This window comes from Diplotaxodon limnothrissa, linkage group LG17, assembly GCF_057381915.1.
Source record: "Diplotaxodon limnothrissa isolate DT_005_m linkage group LG17, D_limnothrissa_male_GT1.1, whole genome shotgun sequence".
In the NCBI taxonomy this organism is placed as follows: Eukaryota; Metazoa; Chordata; class Actinopteri; order Cichliformes; family Cichlidae; genus Diplotaxodon; species Diplotaxodon limnothrissa.
Genome location: NC_140612.1, coordinates 37,367,971 through 37,394,450, shown reverse-complemented (window position 1 = coordinate 37,394,450; position 26,480 = coordinate 37,367,971). Strand labels below are relative to the sequence as shown.

The 26,480-nt window shown below is 39.2% G+C and overlaps 1 protein-coding gene across 1 annotated transcript in view; it reads left to right on the top strand.

The window, feature by feature from the left end:
* The window catches only part of tbc1d22a (TBC1 domain family, member 22a), a 163,649-nt gene that overhangs the window by 100,850 nt on the left and 36,319 nt on the right, over nucleotides 1-26,480 (top strand). Inside the window, exons 11-12 of the mRNA XM_085375485.1 lie at nucleotides 13,484-13,559; nucleotides 22,331-22,458. Of these exons, the coding sequence (XP_085231611.1) occupies nucleotides 13,484-13,559; nucleotides 22,331-22,458 (204 nt within the window). The remainder of the gene's footprint in view (nucleotides 1-13,483; nucleotides 13,560-22,330; nucleotides 22,459-26,480) is intronic.

Sequence of the window (26,480 nt, the reverse complement as noted above, 5' to 3'; positions counted from 1 at the left end):
AAAATTAGAATACAATAAGAATAAATACAGTACACAGCTGTACAGAATAGAATAAAATAATATACTATATACAGTAGAATAAAATAGAATAAAAATATACAATAAGATAAAAATAGAATACGAATGCTATATACAACTGAGTAAAAATACAACGATGCCAGAAAAGATTATTGCACTTAGTGTTATTGCACATGTGTGGATGTGTGTGTTTGTTCAATTAAAGTCTTTGTTGTGGAGTCTGACAGCAGTGGGGAGGAAAGACCTGCGAAATCTCTCCATCCCACACCGTGGGTGCCGCAGTCTCCCACTGAAGGAGCTGCTCAGTGCTGTCACAGTCTGCTGCATGGGGTGGGAGACATTGTCCAACAGGGATGACAGCTTAGCTATTCTGATTTTGATGTTTTACAAAATCAGATGGACAATTTATTTTGTGAGGAAACATGACCGCTCTCGTTAGTCTTCACGGTTCTAGATCATAAAAATGTCGACAGATGCCTTCTTTAACCGCTTGGGATTTTAAAAGGAACATTGCTCATGTTAAGAGCATGTGCTCTTGATGTGTGCACTACCACACACACGCTGCTTTACTGGACAGTGAATGGCAGTTTGATGGTTAAATGATTGAGGATTGATATTTATCAGTCTTGGCGTGACCTATTAAGTGCTGTTAAGTGGATGCGCACTTGTGTACTTGTGTGCATTTACAACTGCCTCAACCATATAACGGCACACAGTCCAAAGTGCTTCTCCAGTGCCTCTTTTATTGTCTCCTACGGTTTTGATACGCTGGCCCACTCTTTAATTTAAGGAAAGGAAGTAATACCATTGCACAGATAAGAGCTGATGGTTCACAAAAGCAAACATCAATGTGACAGACATCATGTAAAAGCCTGCTATGTTTTCCAGCTTAAACTACGGGCCGACTGATATCAGATTTTTTAGACCAATACCAATATTTGATTTAAAAATCCTGTTACTGTTACTTACTAAGATAATGCGTCAGTGCAATTAAAAATAAATAAATATTTGTTTTATGTTCACAACAAGTCCTTGTTTCCTCATTTGCTCTTTTCCTGACTCTGCTTGGATCAGCTGGTTGTATTTCTGGTCTTCTGCCAGTAGGGAAGTTGTCATCTGGTGGACAGATTATGCAACATCAACATCAATCATACCATAGTTGATAGGTGTTTCTACTTTTCATTCACCAGCTGTTATAAATACCATACCAATATGGCAAATAGCTCATAACGGCTGATATATCTGCCCCACTAATATATGAGTAAAGTTAGAACCACCCTGTATGTTACATTTTGAGCTCTCATGTGTTAAACCTGTTATGCTACTTTACTAAAATCTGCTTCTCACAAAGTGTTTCTCAGAAGCACTTTGTAATGATTTGCTCTTTTAAAATAAAGTTAAGTCAAGGTTTTAGTTTATTTCAGTTTGCTCTGGTTGTGCCTTCAATTTAGGCTTTGCTGTGTTGTCAGCTTCTATGATTGTCTTTAATTTTAAGATACACTGAAAAGCTTAATAGAGGCAGGAGTTGAAGAGGGATCATCTCTTTAGCAGGAACGGGAAATACAAGTGGACGGTGCTCATGCTCATTTAGCTGCTGTGAATTTTTATACTTTATTCTCATTTATGATCAACCTTGATCATAAAGTGATATTTTTTCATGTATACTGCATATATCCTGCATTAAACAGAATGGTATTAAATATATGGACTGAAGAATCTAATAGTTTTTTGATATTATCCTTCACATCTTTCTTTGATTTAATCTCCACTGAAAAGCAATTAGGAAAAGACAGCTAACATTTTTCTGACATAATGAACGAAACATGACACAATTAACTGAGTTACTTACCTAGAAGAAATTGTTCAAATGGGCCTAAATTTGCTACTTTTTGATTTTCTAGTCATACGAATAAAGTGTTTTTAAGCCTGCCTGGATCTCTAAGATAATACATGAACCCTCACAATACTGTAAGAATTACAATGAATTTATGTATTCCTTGAAAAGAAAATAGGTTCTACAAATGGCTACATTTCACTAGTTGACACACAACTCTGTTAGACTGCCCGCCTGTTGCCCCACTCTCTCTAGCAGCCAATTAGCCTTACACTGTTCTAAATTGGACAGCGCCTCTGGCTAACTTTACTAATTTAACTTGTTAAAATTGTTCCATATCTCCTGTTTCCATGAATCTAAATGAAACCGTCATCTCTGCTAATATTGCATTGTTGATTTAAACATGTCTTCTTAATCCTGGGCCATAATATATTATTAATGTTGCAATAAAAACAGTCAGTCAAAGCCTGAGTAATTTAATATGTGTCATTTTACAGCACAGATAGCTCCCACCTGCATCTCTTGCTGTCTAGCAGCTACAGTATGTGGCTTCCCTGCACAGCCAGGGAGCCTGTGTCTTACCTGCCATGCCCAGCGAGGGAAATGAAGTCAAAAAGTTTAAAAAGTCCATTATTCCGCCAGCACACCCCTGAGGGCTCTCAGTTTTAAAGCCAGCAGATGAAAACCTGCCTTTTATGCTAATTCTGCAGATATGCCTTTTGCAGCACAGGCTCTTAAATGTATTTTCCCAGCACAGGACCTAATTTTGAGATATTTAATTTCGCCTTGGGATGTGAACTTGTTAATACTTCAGCGGTTGTCTTGACAAATGGAGGTCCTGCATGAAAATGTCTCTGACCCCTTTTAGGTTAAAGTGCCATGCTTGGACATGCTACTTTGTGCTATGATGCAGACTTTGGAAATGTAGATTTATTGCCCCCCATCAAGCACAGCATTGGTGCTTTAAATTTAACTTCTCCTTCTTGTGGAGTCGTGAATGGATTATTAAAGTTTATCAAAGTTTTATTAAAAGTCTCAGCAGGAATAATATTGGGCAGCTTTTTCAGCACTTTCAGGATTTTATATATATATATATATATATATATATATATATATACACACCGTGCACTGTATGCTGAAGTTGATCATTTCCAGAGGAAACTATATATTGTCAAGCCCTGGTCCCATGAATGCTTCTGCAGTTAAGTTATGACCAAATAAAGAGTAATGAAATGGTATGAAATATAAAAATATTAAACGGTCAAACGCTCCCTCTCTTACTACTGTGCATGAGCTGCCTCCAACTCATCCTTTGGTGCACAATCCAATCGTAATGTGTTCGTTCATTGTCAAGGCAACCATCTGTTTCCACGGTCGCAGTAAAGATGGGGGTCTCCCCAGAGTGAGAACAGGGGTCCGAGGAATGACGTGTAGCAGACGGTAGCCAGACCAAACCAGACGCCATGTCCTGTTCTGGTTTCCCCAAGGGTCTCCTACCGTCAACCTGGGCTGTCACTCAGTGCAACACCTACACACACACACACACACACACACACACACACACACACAAGGAGTGATCTGCCAGCTGGTGTGTTTGTGTGTGTGTGATGCTTGACAGAATGTTTGTGTGTTGTGTGTTTCCTAAGCTTTTTTAATGAGCCTGTGTATGTAGCCACTGTTGGAGGACAACTTAAGATTGAACACATTCACCTGCTTTTATTTTTTTAAATAATTTTCAGTTATACGTTCTTGTCCTGCTTCATCTGTTATTCTTTGACAGATTAAGTAGTATCAAATTAGCTGAACTTGTTTGTGTGACGGGTCAGTGGAAAAGGAGGTGGTAACAGCTGCTGAGGAGAAGAGGTGAGGAGACAGACTGGAACTGAAAAATCAGACACAGAAAGAGTGGATGGATAAAAATTATGTAATAAGGATGGTGGATGCTGGATGAGAACCTTGTTAGCAGGGAGACGAGCAGTGTTGATCGTATTAGGGGGCATGTAAAGCCAGCTCTTACACTGAGGCAGTGTCAGAGTTCACTGATAAGCGAGAACCTTATAACCACCCCTGCCTAATATGCTGCTGGTTCTTCTTGTGCTGCCAAAACAGCTCTGACCTGCTGAACCTTGGAATCTACAAGACTTCTAAACCGCATGTCCTATGGTATCTGGAGCTAAGACATTAGCCGTGAACTCTTTAGGTCTTGTAAGTGACGAGTTCAGGCCACCACAGATCAGACCTGATCCAGCACATCCTGGTTTTTGCCCACCATTCCTGCATCCAGTGCTTTTCTACAACAATTGTTTATTTACAGCTAAATATATTTCAGCTCAGTTGTTACAAGATAGTTTTTATTCTTTGCCTCTGTGTGGTCATAATGTGGTCTGGTCAGTGTACTTAACTGACATTTACTTCTATATAGAAGAGTGTTAACTTATTAAACTCTTGCAAAGTTGTTGAACAAAGGAATGAGTTTGCATTCTATTTAATGTCCTTTTTTAAAGACTCAATTGAAGTAATACAAGTGATTATATAGCAATCATTTGCAGCAACAGTCGTATTATTTTGCACATTATATTCCAAAATAATATGACTTATGATCATATGACTTAGAACTTGTGTAGGGAAGAAGAACTTCTGTTTAACGGGAAAAGATTTCTGGCAGAACAATGAAGGGGCATTCATACGCTGCAGCCGGTTAGTGGGCAAAGAAAAATAGAGGAAAGAAAAGCTTAGAGAAATGCCAAACAAAGACAGGTGCTAAGTGACCAACAGGATGAATCCGATATGGATATTCCTTGCTGTCAGGCTATTGATGTTTGCCTACCAGCTTTATTGATAAATGCAGCTTGGTATCATCTGGATAGCAGCGGAAATGTATGCGGTGTGGTTTGTTTTTTGTTTGTTTGTTTTTTAAATAACATAAATAGAAGTGGTCCTAGCACACAGCCCTGTGGAACACCATTCGTAACTTTCTAATATAGCACACACAGCACTGTGCATATCCTTTAATCCCAGTCATGTGTTACAGCTTCTGTAATAAACCTTTGCAATCAGTAGTATCTAATGTTTCTCTGAGGTCTATCCAGACAAGCACAGGACAGTTTGTTTGAAGCTATTAAAAGATCATTAGTAACCTTCAGTAGTGCTGTCTCTATGCTACAATAAACTTTTAATCCTTACTCAAACTCTCTAAATAAACCATTCATCTGTAAACGATCACATAAGTGATTTGCAACAATTTTTTTGTGGGTTTTTGTGTTAAAGGAAGGCTATGAAAGTACCACTTTAATTACAGCAATGTTGCAATAGCTGTTATTGTTTGCTTCTATGTTGAGCTGAATTGTGCAAGAGACATGGACAGACCAGGTTACGGTCTACTTTCTTCAATGACCTTATTTCTTAGAAGTTACATAAGTGAGAAATGTGGTTTCTGTTAATAGTTTTAGGTAATTAGGGAAACAGGTTCAGATGTAGATGCTGGTCATTTAAGTTCACAAGGTTTGAGAGAGGTTTGTCTCTCTCATTTCTTTGTCTGTTACCAGATACAGTTTATAAGATGTAGAAAAAGCAGATTTCTACTTCAGACTAACACAATATAAAAGAAGATTAAATGTTTTTTTTATATAACCTGTCTTGTTGGGTGGGGTGGGTGGGGGGTTCTGTCCATATATCTCTTTATACTTTAATTTCAGAACTGTATAAATTGATATTTTCCTTTAGTCATTAGACATCCAGACTTCTCAAACTCTAAGTATTGACTAAAAAGAAGGAACTTCTACAAGAAGTTTAAAATTGGCAGCTGGCAATTATCCAAAACCTTTTGATCAAAGACTAAATTCAGACGAATAAAAAAATCAGAGAAAAAGTTCAGAGCCAGCATAAAGTATGACATTAAAGATGGATCTCAGTCCAGTCTAAAACATCTTAAACTGTTTGGTGGACTGCCATTCATTTTAGTATAAATATCCATGATGCTGGGAGGAGGAATCCCAGACTTCCTCTTTACTGTGAGCCTGGGTTCACATTTGGTTTTTACTGAAATTTTCATGACTTTTCTTGCAGCAACGCCAGCAGGTCTAAAACAAGTCCTGAATGGATTGGCACAGCAAAGCTTGGAATGAAAATCTGTGCTTCCCAGATAATAAATCCTTCTCTATAGGGATTCATAACCATCTCATTTGTGTAAAAATTGGTCATATATGACAAGTTATCCATTAACATAACACTGCCGCTATTAATCACAGCTCCTTTAGTGTTAATGAGCAAATGCTAGCAAGATTTGCTAGAAGCTAGCAAATCTAAGAAGCCAGAAACGGTGAACGTTTGCAGTTTAAGGTTTAATTTAAAACACGCTGCCGCAGATAGCCTCACCAAACCTCTGCCTCAGCCATAGCTCCTTAACCTTGTTGATACTCTTTACTAATAGTCACACTTAGGCTTTTTTAGGCTTAGTATTTCTGCATCTACTTTTATAGAGAGGCTCATTACAAATGACTGTATCCTATTGTAGTGTGTGAAAGGGTGTGTCATTAATTCTGATCGCCAATGTTTATGTATATACCTTAAGGTGACAAACGTTAATATAAGTGGGCCACTGCTCTAATCCAAAAACCTTGAAGTGGATGCAATCATAGCCCTCCTTAGGAACGAGGTCCCATCTCATATCCTGCATTAAAAAGTTACTCAAAACACGTAGTCTCTTAGTTTGAGGACAATCTCACTCACACTCTGAGCCATCAAAGTAGTCACTGCTCTTTTAGCGTGGCATGTCTTTTGGGTGTTTTTTTAGTGATGTGGAGGTGCTGCACAATGGCTCTGTGACTAGCACAGTAATATGGTTAATGAGCATCGCAGGAAATTCTCAAAATAAAAAAATAACATTGTCTTTATTGAACTGCACTGCTGCACCTCAGATTTTTAGATGACCTTCCTTGTTGCACTGCCAGTACACGTCTGAGCTTACTGCTCTCACAATCAAGGTCAAGATGCTGAAAGCACCGTAAAAAATCAGCAGAATAAAATCAGCGCAGTCCTCCTGTAACTTTGAACAGCTGCGGTGTCCACCTTACTACAATCATCATTTCTCTCTCCTTTCTCGTTCTTGTACCAGAATGATGGATCATTGGCTTGTCCTTCAGTCTTCTCTGCGACATTGTGTCCATTATTTTCTACCCTTTATCTTGACCTGTCATCTCTCTCTTTTCCTCCTCCTCCTCACCCTTGCAACGTTGGTTCTGTCCAACTTGCTGATAGACATCCGGTGCCACAAAAGGAGGCAATCTTAGTCCAGCATGGAGCCATTGTTGAGTCTAATAGAATGGACTGTGAGGTGAAGGGGAGCTATTGATTCGGCTGACTGAGAGCGAGCAACACAGTGAACAAAGGAAGAGAGAACGGAAGGCTGTTGACACCCGAGAAAGAGGAAAACAAGACAGTTTATGTTTGTGTGACGCGCCTCCGTCCGTTTATGAGGGGCAGACCGGAGCAGTTCCGCTAAGTTGCTGGGTCAGATGTGGTGAATGGACAGATGGAGAGGGAGGAAGAGAATGCATGAATAATAAAAGGGTGAGAGTTGATTTCCTCGTGTTGCCTCAGCTGATCAAACATCTGACATATTGGATTTGACAAAGACAGGAAGTGAGTGGAAGAAGGATGGGAATAAAAAGAAAGAAAGTAGCAAAGGGGACAAAAAAATATAAAAAAAAGATTTAAGTGAAGACGAGAATTGGAGAGGGATTGAAACTGGGAGGAGGTGAGGCAACAAGCTATAGGAAAAGAGGAGAAGAAGTGAAAGAGGCCAAAATGCTAAAAAGAGAAGAAAATGCGAGCATATTGTAAAAAAGTATCTTATTCTCATCACAGATATGTTTGAGGGAAGAAAAAGATAGATCTGACTCCAGTACAATTAGTCACAAAGTAAAATGCAGAACAGCATGGAACAAAATGAAACACCAGGGAACAAGCAAAGCAGAGGAGACATAATAGGTTATTCAGAACACTTAGTCAAGTCTAGCCTCATTAACACCACCAAAGTGATGAAAATAGACGGCGAAATGAAGAACATAAGGCGGGAGAGGAAATGACTTCTAGTAGTGGTGGGCGATTAATCGAATTGTATTTTCAATTATGATTTCAGCCTCAATCGCTTATGAAAACGGGACAATCAAGATAAAACCATTATTGCGCTGCGTTTGTTTTCAAAATGACATTCAACTTTTTGCATTGTGCTATCAATCTAGTGCATCCCGGTTCTTTAAACTGGTGCGCTTTTTTTCCTCCCGTACAGCTCATATTCATTCATTGTTTATAATAATAATAATGGATTGCATTTATATAGCGCTTTTCAAGGCACCCAAAGCGCTTTACAATGCCACTATCCATATACTCTCACATTCACACACTGGTGGAGGCAGCTACAGTTGTAGCCACAGCTGCCCTGGGGCAGACTGACAGAAGCGAGGCTGCCATAACGCGCCATCGGCCCCTCTGGCCAACACCAGTAGGCGGTAGGGTAAAGTGTCTTGCCCAAGGACACAACGACCAGGACAGAAAGCCCGGGGATTGAACCAGCGACCTTCCGGTTACAGATGTGCATCCCAACCCCCTGAGCCACAGTCACCCATTTAGCGTAGATCGAACTAAGATGTAAAAAAAGGCGTCTTTTTTGTGTATCTACAGCCAAGTTTAAAGGTCAAGTGTCACATTAAGAAGCCAGTTTATGATTTACTTTTTAGTAAGTGTTACTTTCCCCCAGGCCGCACTATGAGAATCCTGGACGAGAGGAAGTAAAAACTGAAAGTGAAGGTTTTGTAAGTGAGCGTTGTTTGTGTAAGGCAAGACCTTACCCAAACAACCCCCTCAAAAAACCCAACAAACAAACCAATAAAAAGAACCCACTGCATTTTTTCCCCACTTATTTATTTGTTTTTCAGCTCATTTGGCTGAAGGTCCGACGATCTCATGCCATGCAGAGGCATCTGTCGTCTTTCCATCTGTTCACAGTTCACGTCGCTAGTCCTCATAAAATGATCACCTAATGGGTCCTCATACAAACTGTGCTCAGGTCAAGGTCGTGTGTGTGTTTGTGTTTGTTTTTTTTTGGTTGTTTTTTGCAAAACTATGAATTGTGATGGATTGCGAGCCAGATGAACTTAACTGATGTTCTGGTTAGCAGATTTCTGTTTGAAGCTCCAATTAATCCACAGTTAAATGTAATACTATAATGTAATTTAAAGTAATTGTAATTACAATTATTATTTTTGCCATATTCGAGTAGCCAAAACAAAACAAAAAGATTTGGAGGTAAAAAGAAAAAACACAGACTAACAAATGAGAACAAAGGAAACAAAGTAGAGGGAGGGATACATTAAGGAAAGGGTCTTAGGTCACTGATAAACTGACATTATTTAAAAAAAAAACCTCATTCAAAGGTCAATTTTGATAAAACTATGAAAGATTAAAAGAATGAGAATAAGAAAAACACATATCCTTTCTGCTGCCTTTTTTATGCTATTCTGTGCAGTCAGGCAGAACTGCAGCAGTGCTCCAACACCAAGAGTAAGCTACAAGAAAACTGCAAGCTAGCAAACATAGAGTATGTGATAGAAAGTGGAGGGATGAAAAATGTAGTTCGCTCGATGTTTTATGAGAAAGGAAATATATTCAAGTCATTTGCACAAGAAAAATAGAAGAAATGTAATTGAGTTAAAATTGCCTGTTGCCCCAGGTTTGTCTGTTCAGCCGGAGAGAAAAGTGCCTTATGTATGACAAATAATTTACCTCTGGAAAGATTGTTTAAAAAAAAAAAAAAAGAATGAAAGAAAGGAGACGGGCATGAAAATGTAAAGGAAAACAATCAGAAATACCTGAGTGCGCCCGATGCACTTAAATGAGTCATACCTTTAACACAAGCAGATGTAGTGTTCAGCACAAGCAATCATTTTCAAAGTTGCCATTCGAAGATTGGGACCGACAAACATGGTGAAGACGGTGTGGATGAGCAAAAAAGTGAAAGCAGTCAGACACATGAAACAAGAAAAATGTGAAGCAAACATAGTCTGATGAGGTTGAAACAACACTGGAAAAAAGAACTGGTGGTGTGACAATAGGACTTTAAAACAAAGAAGAAGAGGGAGAAATGGAGAGCAAGAGAAGGGGACAAGGCACAGGGAGTTGATTAAAGCCAGCAGCTTCAATAATGCAAATGTAATTACTTGTACTGGCCCTCACACTTGCTTAGCACGTAACCGCATTAACACTGGGGTGGTAGAAAAAGAGAGCCGGAGAGACTGAGGACAGAAAATGGAGGCAATGAACAAATGTAAATGAGGAAAAAATAAAGCAAAGTTGAAAGGTGGTTTAGATAGTGAATAGAAAAGTAGAATAGAGGACAATGGACAACATTTTAGAGAGAGAGTGTAGAAGGAAGAGCAGGAAGGTGAGATGATACCAAGTGTTGGGATATCGTAGCTGTGAGAAATACAGTTAATTCTCAGGGATAATCAGGGACACTGCTGGCAGCTGTGCTTTAATGTAGCTGTTTCCAAAACTACTAAATGAATTTACTTTCCATCCATCCACCCATTTTCTTCCGCTTATCCAATTCAGAGTTGTGGGGGTGGATCCCTGAAGGTGAGAGTCAGCCTGGACAGGTCACCAGTCTGTCACAGGGCTAACACGTACAGACAGACAACCATTCACGCTCACTTTCACACCTGCGTGCAATTTAGAATTGCCAATTAACCTAACCCCATGTTTTTGGACTGTGGGAGGAGGAAGCTGGAGCACCCGTAGAGAACCCACGCAGACGCCAAGAGAACATGCAAACTGGATTTTCTGACCAAAAGTGCATACACCACTATGTTTCATAGTTGAGTACAAATGAACAAAAATGCATTACTATACCCATGTTCATAGGAAATAAAACACTGAACTATAGAGCTCGACTGGTTTGTCGGTGGGGCTGATAAGTCGGCCAATATTAGATATTTGTCAGTATATTCTATCACCATTCATAAGGGCGTATTAAGAAAGTTAGGAGATAGGTGATGATGTTACACATTTTGTCCTACAGAGGTCACTCTGCAGTTTCACTGTTGAAAACACATTTGAAATGCTGCAGACGCAACTGACAGTAAACAAGTAATCTGCAATTTGTTGTGACAATAAAACGTGATTATTTTTTAAAAATGAAATGTCACATTGTTGCATTTGAACTCCATAAGGTTCATAAATCCCTATGCATAGCAAATGTTAGGTGAATCTGTTTATTCTTTATGCATCTGAAAGGAAAAATAGGATTTTTTTTTTATTTATTTTTTTAAATCACTAAATATTGGTGTCAATATCAGTTGGGCTCTGGTGAACTGGGAGCTTGGGTTTCGAGAAATATGGGAGCATATATTTAATGTTTTTTACAGCTAAGGAATAAAGCACTAGACCAAAAACATTTGTGTAGAGGTATGCTAAGAATAGTAAAAGTTGCATTCGGGGACTATAAAGTGGTGAAAGGGTGGCGACTAAGGGATAAAGAAAAAAAAAACTGTAGGAGGAAGGAATGCAGTTTTTACTCTGCCAGCCACTGATGGACTCAGGAGGACACGAGTGCCTCAGTTCTGCTGTGCCTGAAGGACAACTGAAGCTGTTTATTGCTAAATGACTTCTCTTGCCCACCTTTATCCCCCTTTCTCCGTCTCATTTTCTCTCTCCCTCTCTCTTTTTCTGGGATGGTTTGCCACATCAGCTGTTCTCAGACCACACTGAAATGACCCCTCAAGGAAATGTAATCCTCGTTTTGTGTGTGTTTGGACGTACACGCACACACGCAAAATGCTTATGTGCTGTTTCACACGTGGATTGTATTCTGCAAGTTCAACTTACACTGCCCTCTGTTGTCATTTTATTCATCTTTATTATAAAAGCCATAATATACACACACACACACACACACACACACACACACTCATTTAATCTATCAGCAACCAACTAGTGACTTGCTGCACCTTGTAAAGAGAATGTTTGACGGGCAAATATGGCTTATGTTTAAAGGCAGCGTGTATTTTTTAAACACTTGCCTACTTTATTTAACAACCCAAAAAGTTTTATTTATTTATTTTTTCCGCCTAAGTTGGCCTCTCTGCAACATTACACAGTGAGGCTACCTTTCCTAGCTAGCATGATTATGTTACATTTTTAAAACTATATAGCAATGCTACTTTTATTAACCTGTGTGGTTATGCTGCATTTCCAAAACTATATATGCAACTACTTTTTATCACTGTATCGAGCATGGTTGTGTTACACCTCCAACTGCATACTGAGGCTACTTTTTGCTAGCTAGCATGGTTAGGCTACACCTTTGAAACTATATAGCGCAGCTACCTTTTACTAGCTACCACGGTTATGCTACAACTATATGTAATATGAACTTGAACTCTCCTCAGTGCCTGTTCTTTCCTAGAGCTGATTGACTACAAAGGAACATATAATGAATAAAATTTTATACAATAACTCTGTTATTTTTGTCACATTAAGAGCTAGCTACTTAAAGAAGCATTTCCAAATTATCTTCATTTCCTTATGACACCATAGCTTTTGACCATTAGCCAAAATTAATAAAATAAGATCAATGTTATGAGTCAGAATGTCAATGGAAACAGTAAAATAATCACTTCTTATTATGTAGCCTTTTTTTGAGCACATGACAATACTTGAAAGTCCATTTAGAGCTTTGCAGGCTTATGGATCTCTTGAGTTTTGGTTTTACTTGCAGCTTTATAAAACCACCTCTTCTATCATCGAATTTTAAAACTGGATTTATTTAGCCGAGATGTGGCACAGGAAATCTTTAAAGGATATAATACATGACATGAAGACCTTGGTGATAAGTACCTGCACAACAAATTTGACCCATTCAAGCCTGATCTCCCTTTCTAAGAACCTCATTCGTAATCAGCCTTTTACTTTGCCTGCAAGGTTGGAGCTGCAAATGTTTTGTTATGGCAATATTAGTTAGGTTGCCCATTTCTTTATTTACAGTTTAAAAATGACTTAGGCTTTGTGTGAGGTGTGGAATAGGCTCTGGCAAACACTCAAAATTTCTAATAGCTGCAGCACTTTATAAAAAAATATTCTGAAAGACTAAACGGAAAATTTCAGACCCTTTCACTGTGCGCTGTGATACACAGACGCTCGGGCCAAATAGCTGCGAAACATCAATGTGAATCAAACTGCATTAGTTTTCTCAATGAGGGATCAATTTCACGGCTTGTCGAGCAAATTACAGAGAAATATGACAAATATTCCTGTAATAAAATATCTGCTTGATCTCCTTAGCTTGTGCTTTTATTCCCTTTTCCCTGTACTTTGTTGTTATCTAGTCACTTCAGGTTCACAGGACTTTTATCCACTTGCCAGTCTGACCTTCGCACTGCTTTTCCCGGTTGCTTGTGATGATTTATACATAGTGTTTGAAGGCTGTTTTGTTCTTGCATTCATTTTTCTTGGGGAGTAAGCGAAATGCATAAGTACCAACAAACGTATTAAAGACCAACTATTTAAAGGTACTTTTACTGTTGCTTTATGAGCCTTAGGCCATTTTGACTGTGTGCTTTTTCTTCTATTCCTCAGGACAACTATACATTTGCTCAGCCAGGCATCCAGAAAAAAGTCAAGGCCCTAGAGGAGCTGGTCAGCAGGATTGATGGTGAGTCATCTGCCTGGCTTCCATCCGTCCATTCATTCATTCACCCATCCATAAAGTACTTTCTGTTCACTGCTCTTCTGTTCCGATTTAATTTCTACTTACCTGTTCTTGCTTTTCTGATTGTTTAAGTTCTTTTCCTTTCCATTGCTTCCTATATTACCCACTTTTTTTTACATTTAACATTTTCATGTAAAACATGAAAAATACATAGTGTGTTCCACAATCATTCTATTTTTCTTTGTAATAGTCAGCATATAAAGGACTGATCGAGCGAGCCACAATGACATTTTTGAAGCCTTATCATTAGCATTATAGCCTGGACCTGATCATTTTTCAGAGTGAGGGTAAGATGTTATCTCAGTTAGCAAGTTACAGCCACAGACTGGACATAAACACCTGCTAATTAAAAAAAACAAAACATACATTATGATAATTTAATTCACCAACACCAAAGCACAAACTTGTGGGACCATCTGGACCTCACAGTAAGCCATCTTTATCCTGGTACCAAGCTGTAAACATCCTGTTTTCAAGCTCGAGACCAGTCTTTTAACGTTAGGAACCAGCCTCGAGGGGCCATTGGAGGAACTGCAGTTTCTTGCATTCAAGTGTTGGTTTCATTGTTCAGCTCCAGAAGTTTCTGCTTGGGGAAAATGGAGGGAGAATATGAAGGAAATGTTGTTTATTTTGTGTTTTCATCTGTTTTTCTTGTTTGTTTGCTTTTGGAAATGTATTGTTCTTATCTAGAAGCCGTTTCTAGTCCAGCCAGGGAAATCTTAACTTTGTATATTTATGTACATTTTATATATTAAGACTATTGAGTATATTGGCTTCTGCATTCCCCCTCTAATAACATTAACCAAGTCATTAACTTCAAGTACCCTAGTAGGACTTTACTGTATGCATATAAATATCTGCTTGTTGCAGAGAGGAGGTGGAAGTGGGAGTAATTGGACTGATTTGACACTCTGCAAGGCACCGCAAATGTAAAATGAATAAAGAGAGAAAGCAAAAATAACTCAGCATGCCCTTAATGAGCCCACCCCCCAACTTTGAGTTAACACTTAAACTCTTTGTTTTTTTTAAAAAATGTATGTGTTAGAACTGTATATATTACACACCAGCCAGTTACATTTGCTTTCACACCTTAATTCTTCCAGGCTTATCGTCACTTTCTAATGACATGACATGAGAATTGTCTCTCGCTAATTTTCATTCCACTCGGCTGTCTGGAAACGCGTACGTGCTAGTGACTAATAGCACAAACCAGAGGCCTGCTGAGGCCTGGAAGTTAATGTATGCACACCGAGTGTACTCATACGCAGCTCAGTGACATTTCACACATGCTCTCAACTCGGTGTTAATTAGCAAAGCTACTTTTCCCTCTCTGGTCCCGTTGTCTTTTCCATTTTGTCCAAACAGTACACATGTCACCTGGTTTGAAATAGTTTTCCATCCAAACTTTGTCACTTAAAACTCGTGCGAGGTTTGCAGCAGCCCCACGATGCATTGTGCAAAACAAGGGCTTATCAAAGCAGGCTTTTGTACAATGGTCATGTTCCCGGCTAACCTTGGTGCCGTCCCACCACCCTGTCACCCGCTCTGTCAGCCACAGGGAGGGGAGGACTCATCCTCTGCATCCAAATGGATGGAGGGTGTGTGTTTGTGCGCGCGTGTTTGTGTGTGCGCAGGAATCTGAATGTCAGAAAAAGTTAGCGAGCAAATGCAGGCCTGTCTGTTTGCATGTGTGATTGTGACAGAAGAGGTCCGTTGAAGAGCATGCACGTACAACGGTTGGTGTGTGTTTAAAAAAAAAAAATTGTGCGTACACTTGTGTTTGTGTTTGAGTGAAATACACAGACACACACACGGGAAGGGAAAAAAGAAGAAGAAAAGTCCTCCACCTCATCCGCAGTCCACTTCACCCCACCCCCACCCCACAACAGCAACGACATAAAAAAAATGACTCGACATCTTTACTGTATCTTTTTCCATAAGTGCCCTGTCATCATAGTGGGGGCAGAGAAATTTTATACCTCGCTAGGTTGACATTACCAGCTCTAATGAGATCACAGATAGCTTTTATCTTGTGTTACGGGATTGTTTTTCGCCCTGCTGTTGACATACCATCTGTTTTGAGAACAATAGCCTCTCATCGTTTCCAAAATGACCTATCAGCGCTTATCAGATGCAGGTTTATCCAGAGTGGTGTGTATTTTGATAGTGGGGTGGGGTCTTGTCTTATCCTAGTCCAGTGGTTCCCAAACTTTTTTTGCTAGGCCCCCCTTTGTTTTACAAGAAAAATGTTCCCATGTGCAAAAAGGGCTTTTTCTGTCCCTGCCTTTCAGAATAAAAGCCTCAGATTGCTACATAGTTTGTTTGCTGTCCTCCAGAAGAGGGAAAAGGAACTTAGTTAATACGCAACTGAAGAACATCTTACACAAATATGGTGAAGTAATTCATGAATAAATATTAATATAAATATTTTAGAATATTTCTGCAATTAGAAAAAAGTTAGAAACACAAAGCAGAGTTCTCTAAAACAAAAGAAACAAACCTTCATAGTTCATTAGAAGAAGACAAGCCTACATTTGTATGCAGCACTGTATCGACTTAATCAGCCAGACTTCCTTTTTTAATCTTTTGCACAAAGAGGAGCACAGCTATCCATCCATCCTTTTTCTCTCACTTATTCTTATGTTAATTAAAATGAAATATTTGTATTAATGTCAGGTAAGAATAACTTTAAAGCAACACCTCTAAGAAAAAGATTCATTTTAGTGATGGAGATGATTGAAAGTTTTAGCGGATATTGATCTTGCAACTATAATATTCACTATTAATGCTACTGTGAACTAATATCTTAGTGGGTCCAATGGAGAAAAACACTTATAAAGGGGTCGAAATTAAGCCTGGTCTAATGGAGGTTAGATATTGTTCATAACTATATTTCAGACATATTTGAAGAACAATTTCAGTTAATAATTCACATTTTTACCACTCAAAGTATTTGAAAAACCATGTACTGACATTTAGAGGAATTTGCTCTATGTGGCTAACTCTAGTAGCTGCTACCATTAGCTAGTTCCTCACCAGGAGCCTATGCTAAATGCAGCTGCACTGCTCCCTTTGCGTGGGGTTATGCCAGTTTGCTCTCACATAACTGTCTGCCATTCTTTCTTATTGTGTTTCTTGCTAATTTTAAAACTAATTGCTTTGGCTTCAGAAACATCTGAGATCAAACCGTTAACCAGTGAGGGCAAGAATAATTAGTTACAGAGTTACAGAGAGTGCAGTGTTTCATGACTTTCATAAGACAAACTGAGTAAACGGTAAGTCGTAATAAAATTACCTTCTCTTCTAAGCAGAAGAAGGAGGTGAAGTGACCAAAAAAAGTGAAATGGCAGTCGCTAAAGGAGAGGCAAGAATACTGTGATCAAACGACGTGTGTGTGTGCGTTTGCGTGTGGATACTCTATTCCTGTGAGGTTTGTGTTTAATTACAGTGACACAAATTTAATCCCAGAGAGGAACAAATGGTTCTGGATTTGTGCCAGGAAGCCCCGGCCTGTCCTCAACATTTGGTCGATTTAGCGACGCTAATCTTTGGTGTTCACCCAAAGAAATCCCCAAAAATGCTATTTCAACATCGTGACTGCATTCAGTATATTACAGACCTGGACAGACATGGATATTAAAACCACTCAAATAATCTTTTTTGTTCTCCATGCACTTTATTTCTCAGTACAGTATAAGCTCATATTGAACTTGAAGTAGGGAGACCAAAAAAAAACTGCAAGCACTTGTTAAAAATGAAAGATGTTTATTACTTTGCTTCTTTACTTTGATTCGTGGAGTTGAAAGAGCTGTTGACATCGTTTCTAATCTTTTACTTCGAGACGCCTTCATTTCTGCCTCTGCCTGCCCGTCCCTCGGTCGCTCCTCCTCTGTAATTATCCTACTTTTAATAAGTGACGCTAACTCCCATTAGCCTTGCTTAACGCTAGCACATGTTCCTCCTCAAAAGAACAGCCAGTCTGTCAGCATGTAATGTTTTTCTGATCTCTTTATCGCTCCCTTATCTCTGTCTGTGTATTTGTTACATGCAAGTGCATTAGCGCGAGTTCATCAACATGCAAATTGCTAAAAGGTGAATTTATTTATGCAAATGAGGGGATGTACTTGCAGCATGCGTGCCTGACTTTAGTAGAAAGGCTGGTAGCTGCACTGTGAGACTGTATTGCATAATGAGAAGCGAGGAAAGCTGTTCTCATATGTTTGGGGGAAAAAAATCTTTAGCTAATTTGGCTTTCTTGTGCGGTAGTTTTGTTTTAGTATTTTATGTTCCCAAGATTTAAGTGTTTGTTTTTTTTTAAACTGCAGCAGTATGTTTGGCTTCCTTTTGTTTTCCCTCGTCAACCAAAGGCCCCCACCTCCCGTTTATTTTTTTTACGCCTTATGTTCAGGCCAACTGTGATGCCATTTAACCTGATTTTTTTCTTTTTGTTTGCTTGTTTGTTTCATATCTTCCCACACAGTCCTCCACAACCCCCAGATACTATCATTTGCAAGTTTTCTAACATTTTCTTTTTCAAGCGATTCACAGATTTCTTCACCACGGTCGTTTCAGACCCTTCTTATCCAAAGCCTTACCGCCACGGTGCAAATCTGCTATCACATTGGTCACTTGTGTTTTCAACTTTTGAGGGCACAAGGTGGAATTTTTGCATATTACGTGGCCTTTCTTTTATGTGAAGTAAAAGGGAAAATAAAAGTCTGCTCTCGCTGTGCTTTGTGCTGATTAAACTTTTTCATTTTATAGAGCTGCGTCGTGCAGGAGAGCGTCAGAGTGTCTGTGTAACAGTTAAACAAATAAAGTGGGATTTGGGGAAGCTAGAGACACACACAACAGTCAAGATGTGTACACACAGCATGTCCGTCTAATTAGTTTACTCCCTGCAGAAGGAACCAAGCCTGTGTCTGAAGTAAATAAATCTTAACTCCTTTATACTTAGATACAACTTCACTGCATGCCATTTTAAGATGAGATAAGATATGAGATACTTCAAACCATATTTGGGCAACTATTTTACATTTTTTAATTCTGTTACAGCAGTTGAAGTAATATTTAAAAAAAATATTCATCTGTCCTTCTGGCAGCAGAGCTGAATCAGTCTGCTAGAGAAGTGGGCCAGAGGGTGGTCAGGATTATCCGTGATGGATAACAGTCATTTCAGTGACCTCCTCTCCACCACAGCTTTAAAAGTGCACAGTTGGCAGCCAATCGCAGAGCAGCCTTCCTAATCATTTTATCAGTCTGCCAGTGTCACCTGCTCCAATGCTGCTCCCCACAGCAGACCCAGTCCACGGCATTTGCCTAACTGTTGTTTTTTTTTTTTTCAGCTTTGTTGTTTGCATCTGTTTGAGCGAATTATGCCACCCGAGCAGAGTTTACTAGTGAGAAGCCCGTCACTCTTAATTTGAAAGTTCAGTTGATGCCTTTCAGTCCTCTTTGTGTTTTCCTCACAACCTGGGCAGGTTGCTATTCTAGCAGTTCCTCAGATGATTCAGTTATCGCTCTCTCTTTCTATTCTCTCTTTCCTGGGTTCGCAGTTGGTAACAGTAGCTCAGGGATACTCTAACCAGAACCTGCAGCAGGTAAAGAGTGGGTCATGTACAGCTATGCCAAGCCCACTGAGGCTACAGAGTGGAGCAGGGACTACTTTTGGCAGCTGCAGTCCAAGATGGTGGAGTTGGAGTTAATCCACAGGATGAGAGACTCACTGGAGAGGCAGCTAATTAGATTGCTAAGTTATTTATTTGTCACAAAGTGCTTGGCAGCCTTATAAATGCTTATAACCATAAAAAATTCATACATCCATCCCTGCTGCTTGGCAGGTACAGACAGTGACAAATGCTGACTAGTCGGCAGGATCGCGGTTATGAAAAATGAAAAGCTACACTGTAAATACGCTAGGTACGCATCAAACAAAAGGCGAGCAAATTCAAAATAAAACCGGTGTTTTAGAAAAAAATGAAGACCTCAAGAAGCTAAAAGAAAGAAATGAAAGGGGGAGGAGGAGAGGATAAAGAGAACGTGCGAGTGTAATTACTTTTTATACCAAGCAAGGCAGAATCCGAGGAGCTTCTCACTAGTTACTGTACGACCTCTGACCTTCTACTGACCTTCTACTGCCCGACAGCCAGAGGCTACGGTCTGCCGTGGAGAGCAGACTAGCCTGCTCTGTGGCCTCCGTCCTCAACTTTAACCAGCAGTTGGAGGGAAGACAAGACTCATCAGTCAATCAGTGTCTATGAGACATGTCATGCTCAACCTCCCCGAGCCCTTCTAACAACCCTGCCCAGTATGCTGAGCGCTGTGTGCCAGCCAGACGGCTAAAAAGTCACGAATTTAAGCGCCTCACTTTTTTTCCCCTCTATCATTTTCACTGTCCCACCCCACCACGATATCATCTCATGAAAAACGACTCCTCCTTTCCACCACTCCCCCACCCCCACCGCGCACCTCTTCCCCTTTGTGTTTGGTGAAGCCGCTAATATTAGGCAGAGCAAGTTCATTAGTGTAATTTAACATTGTCTAAAGTTGTTCCACTCTCTCCCTTTCTGTTTGGCAGCTAGCTCAGATCTGCCACCATGATGCATTTGCCGTTAATGAGCTAGCCTTGTTTATGCTTTTACAGCAGCATGTGATAATTAAACTGCACAGAGGAGTGTGAAATAATAGCTTTGTGTTTACTTTGCGCCTTTGCTCATGTGGTGGAGTGTGTGCATTTCTGTTAGACATGTACGTAAGCTGAGGAAGACATGTGCCAATCAAGTGCTGGAAATCAACAACGTATGTGGTATCTTGTCTATAAGGTTTTGCCAATTAAAGGTTAAAAGCTGAATTTGTGTGTGTGTTTGTTTGTGTCCTTGTGCATGCCAGTCAGCCCTGATTAAGAGCCCAGAGTGTCAGGGAAAAGGATGGGATAGTTCCTTGCTAACTGTTTTTTTTCCTTCATAGATTCCCTGACAGCTCTGTAATTACAGCTCTATTATGAAGTGTGAGTGTCTAGGAGAATGAGTGTCATGGGTTTGATGACTGTGGAACAGGGAGTCGCTGAATATTGAGTGGTATTTTTAGTCTTTTGTTATGTAAAGGCGCATTAAACAAACATTTATCAAGAGCAGGGGAAGGAACAAAGGCAGCCATTCTCACAGTCACTCCCTCACACACGGCGAGCTTCTTCTTCTTCTTCTTCTTCTTCTTTTTTTTTTTTTTTTTTAAACAGACGTTTCCGTGTCTCATCCATTTTTCCCTGTGAGCGTCGGTGCCAGCGTGCCGCGCCATGACACTGACACCGCAACCGCATATTGAGAACGTGTTGAGATGCCATATGCAACATATGGTCTGTTTTTTTGTTTGGTGGTTGGAGACATGAGCTGAACCAATTGTAGGAAGGAAGAAACAAAACACTGTTTTAAGGGTACGAGGAGTCTCCGAGTTGGCGCCTGTTGTTCAGCTGTTTGTCAATGGGAACTGAGCAGCAGTGATGCCACAAGAGTTAAAATAATGGAGGAAATTAGAATCCAGCTTACCTAAAATACAGGTCTGTTTCTTCATTACAGCAGACTTGGAAGTTTCTGCTGCTTGTGGGGCTGCGTGCGCTCTGTGGGGATTTAATGCAGGAGTAAAAATCTTTTAAAGCCTTGGCCTCAGGGCAGCAACCAAAAAGGGAATAAAAAGCTAAGGTTTTGTCAGACGGTACCTATGTTTTCATGATTTTGCGTCATTGCTAACTCGGTGCTTCTTTCACTGTATTTACCTGCATGCAGCCAAACTCTGCTCAAACACGATTGGTCGGTGGAACTTACAGAAATTACAGATGGAAAACCTGAGCCAAGAGTTGCCTACAGATACTGTATCTGCACATCTATATGCACATAGAAATATACTGAGTTAACTCCACATGCACTCTAATTGTGCTAGATATCACTGCAGTCACCCCCATAATTCCAAAGGAAAACAAAACACAAACACTGATTCAAAAGCTTTGACCATTTCTGTAATTTTCTATCTCTGCAGTAAAATAAACATCACTGATGCAGAGAGGTCAATCTGATGGTATAAAGCTTAACACTTAGAGTCCCAGGAAGTTGAACCCCATCTTTAGAAATCCACTGAAATGAAACATTTTTGAGGACAAAGTGTCTTTCGACAAGGTTAAGGTCACATTTGACATTTGCGTTATTCAGATTGACTTGGGTTAGAAGTCAGCATAATACATTTTTAATCAGTTCCTGCTCAAAGCAGTCGTGTCAAAGAAATAATTACTACACGCCCTATACGTTACATACATCCATGCCTTGGCTCCTCACCTCTGGATGCCATTGACCTACTTTATATGCATTTCATTCCTCGGCGCAGCGGCCTGCAATTGCTTTAGAGGGTTGTTTAACAATACAATTATACTTCCATTTTTCATCCTGGTTTAGCTTTTCTGAGACAGTTTTGATAGCTCTGTAATTACATCTCTGTTATGAGGGAAAGGCTGTGCGTGTGATAGTGACTGCAGCAGTAATTAACAGAGAAGGGAGTTCTGAAGGAATCTGTCTAGCTACATACTTGTTACTGTCACCTTTACCATAGATAGAGTATTTTTTTTCTTTGCCGCTCCATGCAGGATCTCTGCTGTTTTGCTTTTGTCTTTACACAGAAAACTGATGGAAAAAGTTTAAATATATATTTTTTTATTATTATTATTTTGTCAGAATCTGTGCACCGCCACATGCAGCAGTACGAGGTGGAGTACCTGCAGTTTGCCTTTCGCTGGATGAACAACCTCCTGATGAGAGAGTTGCCATTACGATGCACAATCAGACTGTGGGACACCTACCAGGTACAACAAAGTTATTGTTATTCTGCTTTCTTTTTGTTTTCACTTTATTTGTATGTGTTTGGTTTGCAAGTTTTCAAAAACTTGATAATCTCTTACTGTTTTGATATCAATTACATCTCAGCCAGAGCACTATGATGCACCATTATATCGACGTTCTTCTGTTAACATTACAGATTTTCTCCATGGTGTTCTTGATTATACAGGGCTGGTTGTACAGCTTTACTTTGCTGCTTGGGCCCACCGCACAGTCTTGCTAGTAAAAGTTTACACTTCAGTTTGACAGAGGGGTGTTATTTGTTCATGACATAGAAATGTTTAAAAGTGGGAATAATAAACATTCCTGAAGCATCTGGCAAAGAAATCTCCATGTGTGAGACAAAAGTTTTACCTGAGTTAACTTATGGCTCAATTTTTATTTATGCATGAGTGCCACAGTTAAAGCTTGACGTCAGACTGTGAGAGACAATCTTAATCTCCTTCAAACAAATCTTGACTTTTTTTTTTGTGACATTTACACTGAGCTTATAAGCCAGCTTGTAGAGTCAGAGACAGATTTTTAACCTTGATCGGAATGGTTGAAAACCCCCATAATGCTTGCTTATATGTGTATGTACATCTATATGTATTTCTAATCCACAGATGTAAAATAGCACAATGCACATTTATTAAACAAAGGCCTTAAAAAATCTAAAATTGGCTTAAATTTACATAAGATTTGTAAAATTTTCACAATCACCAGACTATTGTTACTATATATTATATTGCAGGAGTTATGTGTGATCTCAATATTATAGCCATAATGTTTTTGCATCCACAGTATAATTTAGAAGGCTGTAGAAGGAGAGCAGCCAGTAACAGTTAACCTCGACCCCACATACAGCGATTAAGGATTCAGCATATTGAATATAACTGTTCAGATATTTGATATAAAAGAAGGGAAAAAACAATGTTTGTTTGTTTGGTTTTTAAGTTGTAACATTTGCTTCTTTATAGATTGCACTACTGTTTTTAGGTTTTTATATGTGAAAAAAATATTAAACCTACATTAGCTAATTTATTGGTAGGTGTGGGTATGTATTTGGGTTGGGGGGACTTCCCAACATTTATACCTAGCATGGGATCAAATTAAGAGGCTTGCAGTGCACGGATGGAAACTCCAAAGATCTTAAAGAAGAGAAAGGCTTTACTAGTCGGCCTTCAGTCGTTAGTCTGTGAAAACGGAAAGATGCAAGATCAACCTCGAGAAAAACGATTATGAAATGTTTAAAAAGCAAACTGCACTTTAAGTCTAATAATCTTTCTACATTATATAAATACATGTAGAAAATGTTCTTAAACCCAAATAAATATGTACATTTGACCTTTACTATTATTATAACTGGTACCAGTTTACTTGCATGGGCATAACACATTTTTTTTTTACCATTGCCATTTAGATACTGAATTTAATTTAAAATATAATTTTTAAGTCTTAAAATTAAATTGAACGTCTTCATACCCGTAGACTCCCTGAGAGAGTGTAATACTTGTTAGGTTACATGAGAAGTGTCGAAGGAAAAGGAATGAAAACCAAGTTTGAAATAAACTTCTCCCAGTGATGGCTCTGTGCCAGGCCTTTGCAAAAACACGTATAAGCATCTTTGTTGCTGTCGTCTTGCAGTCACAGTTGTTGTTATTCCTGCTGCCTGTTCTCAGCGTCTTCACCGTGACTCAGAGTTTCTGTCCTCTTCTTTTCCTTACGTATTGTTCTTATCTTCCGTTACAGCTGAAAATGCTGATGTTTCTCGTCACATAACCTTTAGCTCGTGTCATTTGTGTTTGCGTCACTGAAAAAGAGACTGCAAGTCTTGCGAGTCTAAATCAGACATTTTTCATAAATCTGAAGTATTTTGCTGTGTGAAATGTAGAATGTAGTAAAGTGAATGAAGGGAATGTGAAGGAGTAAAGTCTGCAGAAAGATTCAGATTGACTGCAGTAAAAATAGACGCGTACAAGAACAGAATTATTAGGGAACTAAAACAGAAAAGTTAAACATGGGCATGTTGCAGCTGAAGTACATAGTTCACTGCCAACAAGCCATAGCTAGTAGTAAACAAATATGGTCAAAATCTGTATGAGCTCTGGCTTTGGGGAGTATAACATAGATCGCAGCTGGCACACAAAAGGGACATGGCAGAAGCATGTTTGTGCTGTGCTTGAATTAAAACACCTTCAGGGTATTTGAGGTCCACAGTGAATCAGATTTGTCCTTTCCATAAAAAAAGTCTGTGTTGTTGTTTATCCAATCTTCTCCCATGAATGTCGAGTTATATATTTTAATTAATCACTCAGTTTACTGTGTGAAAGAGGAATTGTGATAGAAGTAATAGCTAATGAGTCCAAATTGTAACGTAGTAGAGAAACACAATAAGCTACAAGTAATCCAAGGAAGGGGCAAACCGGGGGAGCTACAGATTAACAAAGGAAAGGGAGCGATATTTCTATACATGCACATTATAAGGATAAGGATTAGTGGATACATGTGGGAATGTGACAAAGTCTAAACAGTAAAGTAAAGCAAGTCACAACTACCAAAGTAAAACAGCAAATAGCCCACCCCTCCATAAACAGTAACTGGAACCTAAATATAACAAGAACGAAAGATTCAAGTTACTAGAATCTAAAGAAAATACAACCTCCACCTAACAATAATCAAACATTATGTGTGTAGAATCAGAACAAAATCAAACCAAACAAATTTCATAACAATAAATAAGAACCCAGAACGCTGCAAAAGCCAAAGTGTTGTACCGTTATAGAAATGGTAACATCAACAAAACATGTGAAGTCAGAAAAGAGATTGTGAAGTGTAGAAGTTCAATATATAAATAAATATAGATGGGAAATTATTAAATGGACAACTCCCAAATCCAAATCCAGTAACAGGTGTTCTTGAAACATTTGTCATGTCATTAGGTGAAAAGAATAACTGCAATTTGACAGTATTCCTCATATGGAAAAAAGCAGCATTTCAATACAACGCTGACATGTTGCATTTTAGCACTGAATCCAAAATAAATCCCTGATTCTTAGCACTGTCATGAAGGGTTAATGTCATTGGGCTTAAACATCTCACTATACTCACTGGTCTGGTCGGGAACCCAAACCAATCACTATTTGTATTTAACTGAAGAATGTTTTTGGAAATTCAGTATTTCAGATTACTTGAGGGACCTGAAAATTATCTTCATAGAGAGGTATGTTTGTGTGTTGTCCACATAGAAGTGGAAGGCAACATTATGCTTGCGGGGAAATGGAACCTACAGGGAACAATGGAACTGCCCAGTGCAGCCGAACGATATCAAAGACTCCAGTCTCAGCCTGTCAATAGGGAAGCAAGAGGTAGGAAAGGTGGGGGCCGGGAGGTTAGCAGCAATCAAATTTCAAAATAAGGTTGCTCATCATTAAATCGATTGCGGATGGTAGTGTCTTCTCATGAAGCTAAATAAATAAAAATACAACATGCTGAAATGAGCCACAGAATATACTTGAACATAAAATCTTGGTGGAATCTGTGTGTAGGAAATGCTGTCTGTGCTATGCTCTGGGCTATTCTAATTAACTATTTGAAAAATAACAAACTAAAGACCATCTTTTTCGAGATATAGGAGCAGACCCAGCTCTACTATATCAAGGTCTGTATTATATAATGTCTGCATGGTGTCCATAGTAACAAGCTGTTCCTTTTTATCTTTTTATCATGTATCTCTAGTTAAGAGCTGACTGTTTTGGAGAACAGAAAATACTGTTGTCTTCTCTCTATAATCCACTCAGAGAATCATAAACTACGTGTGTCCCACAGAAACATTGCCCTGGCATTTAGTCATAACTCATGTCTCATGTCCTGAATGCTGTTTACACAGTGATGTCACAATAGTGACTACGCTGATAGTTAGCACCGCAGGGCAGCCTCATTTTAGGTTTTGATATTCTTTGTTACAAATGATCTGTCGCACATACCAAATGGAAGACGATGCTTCCAC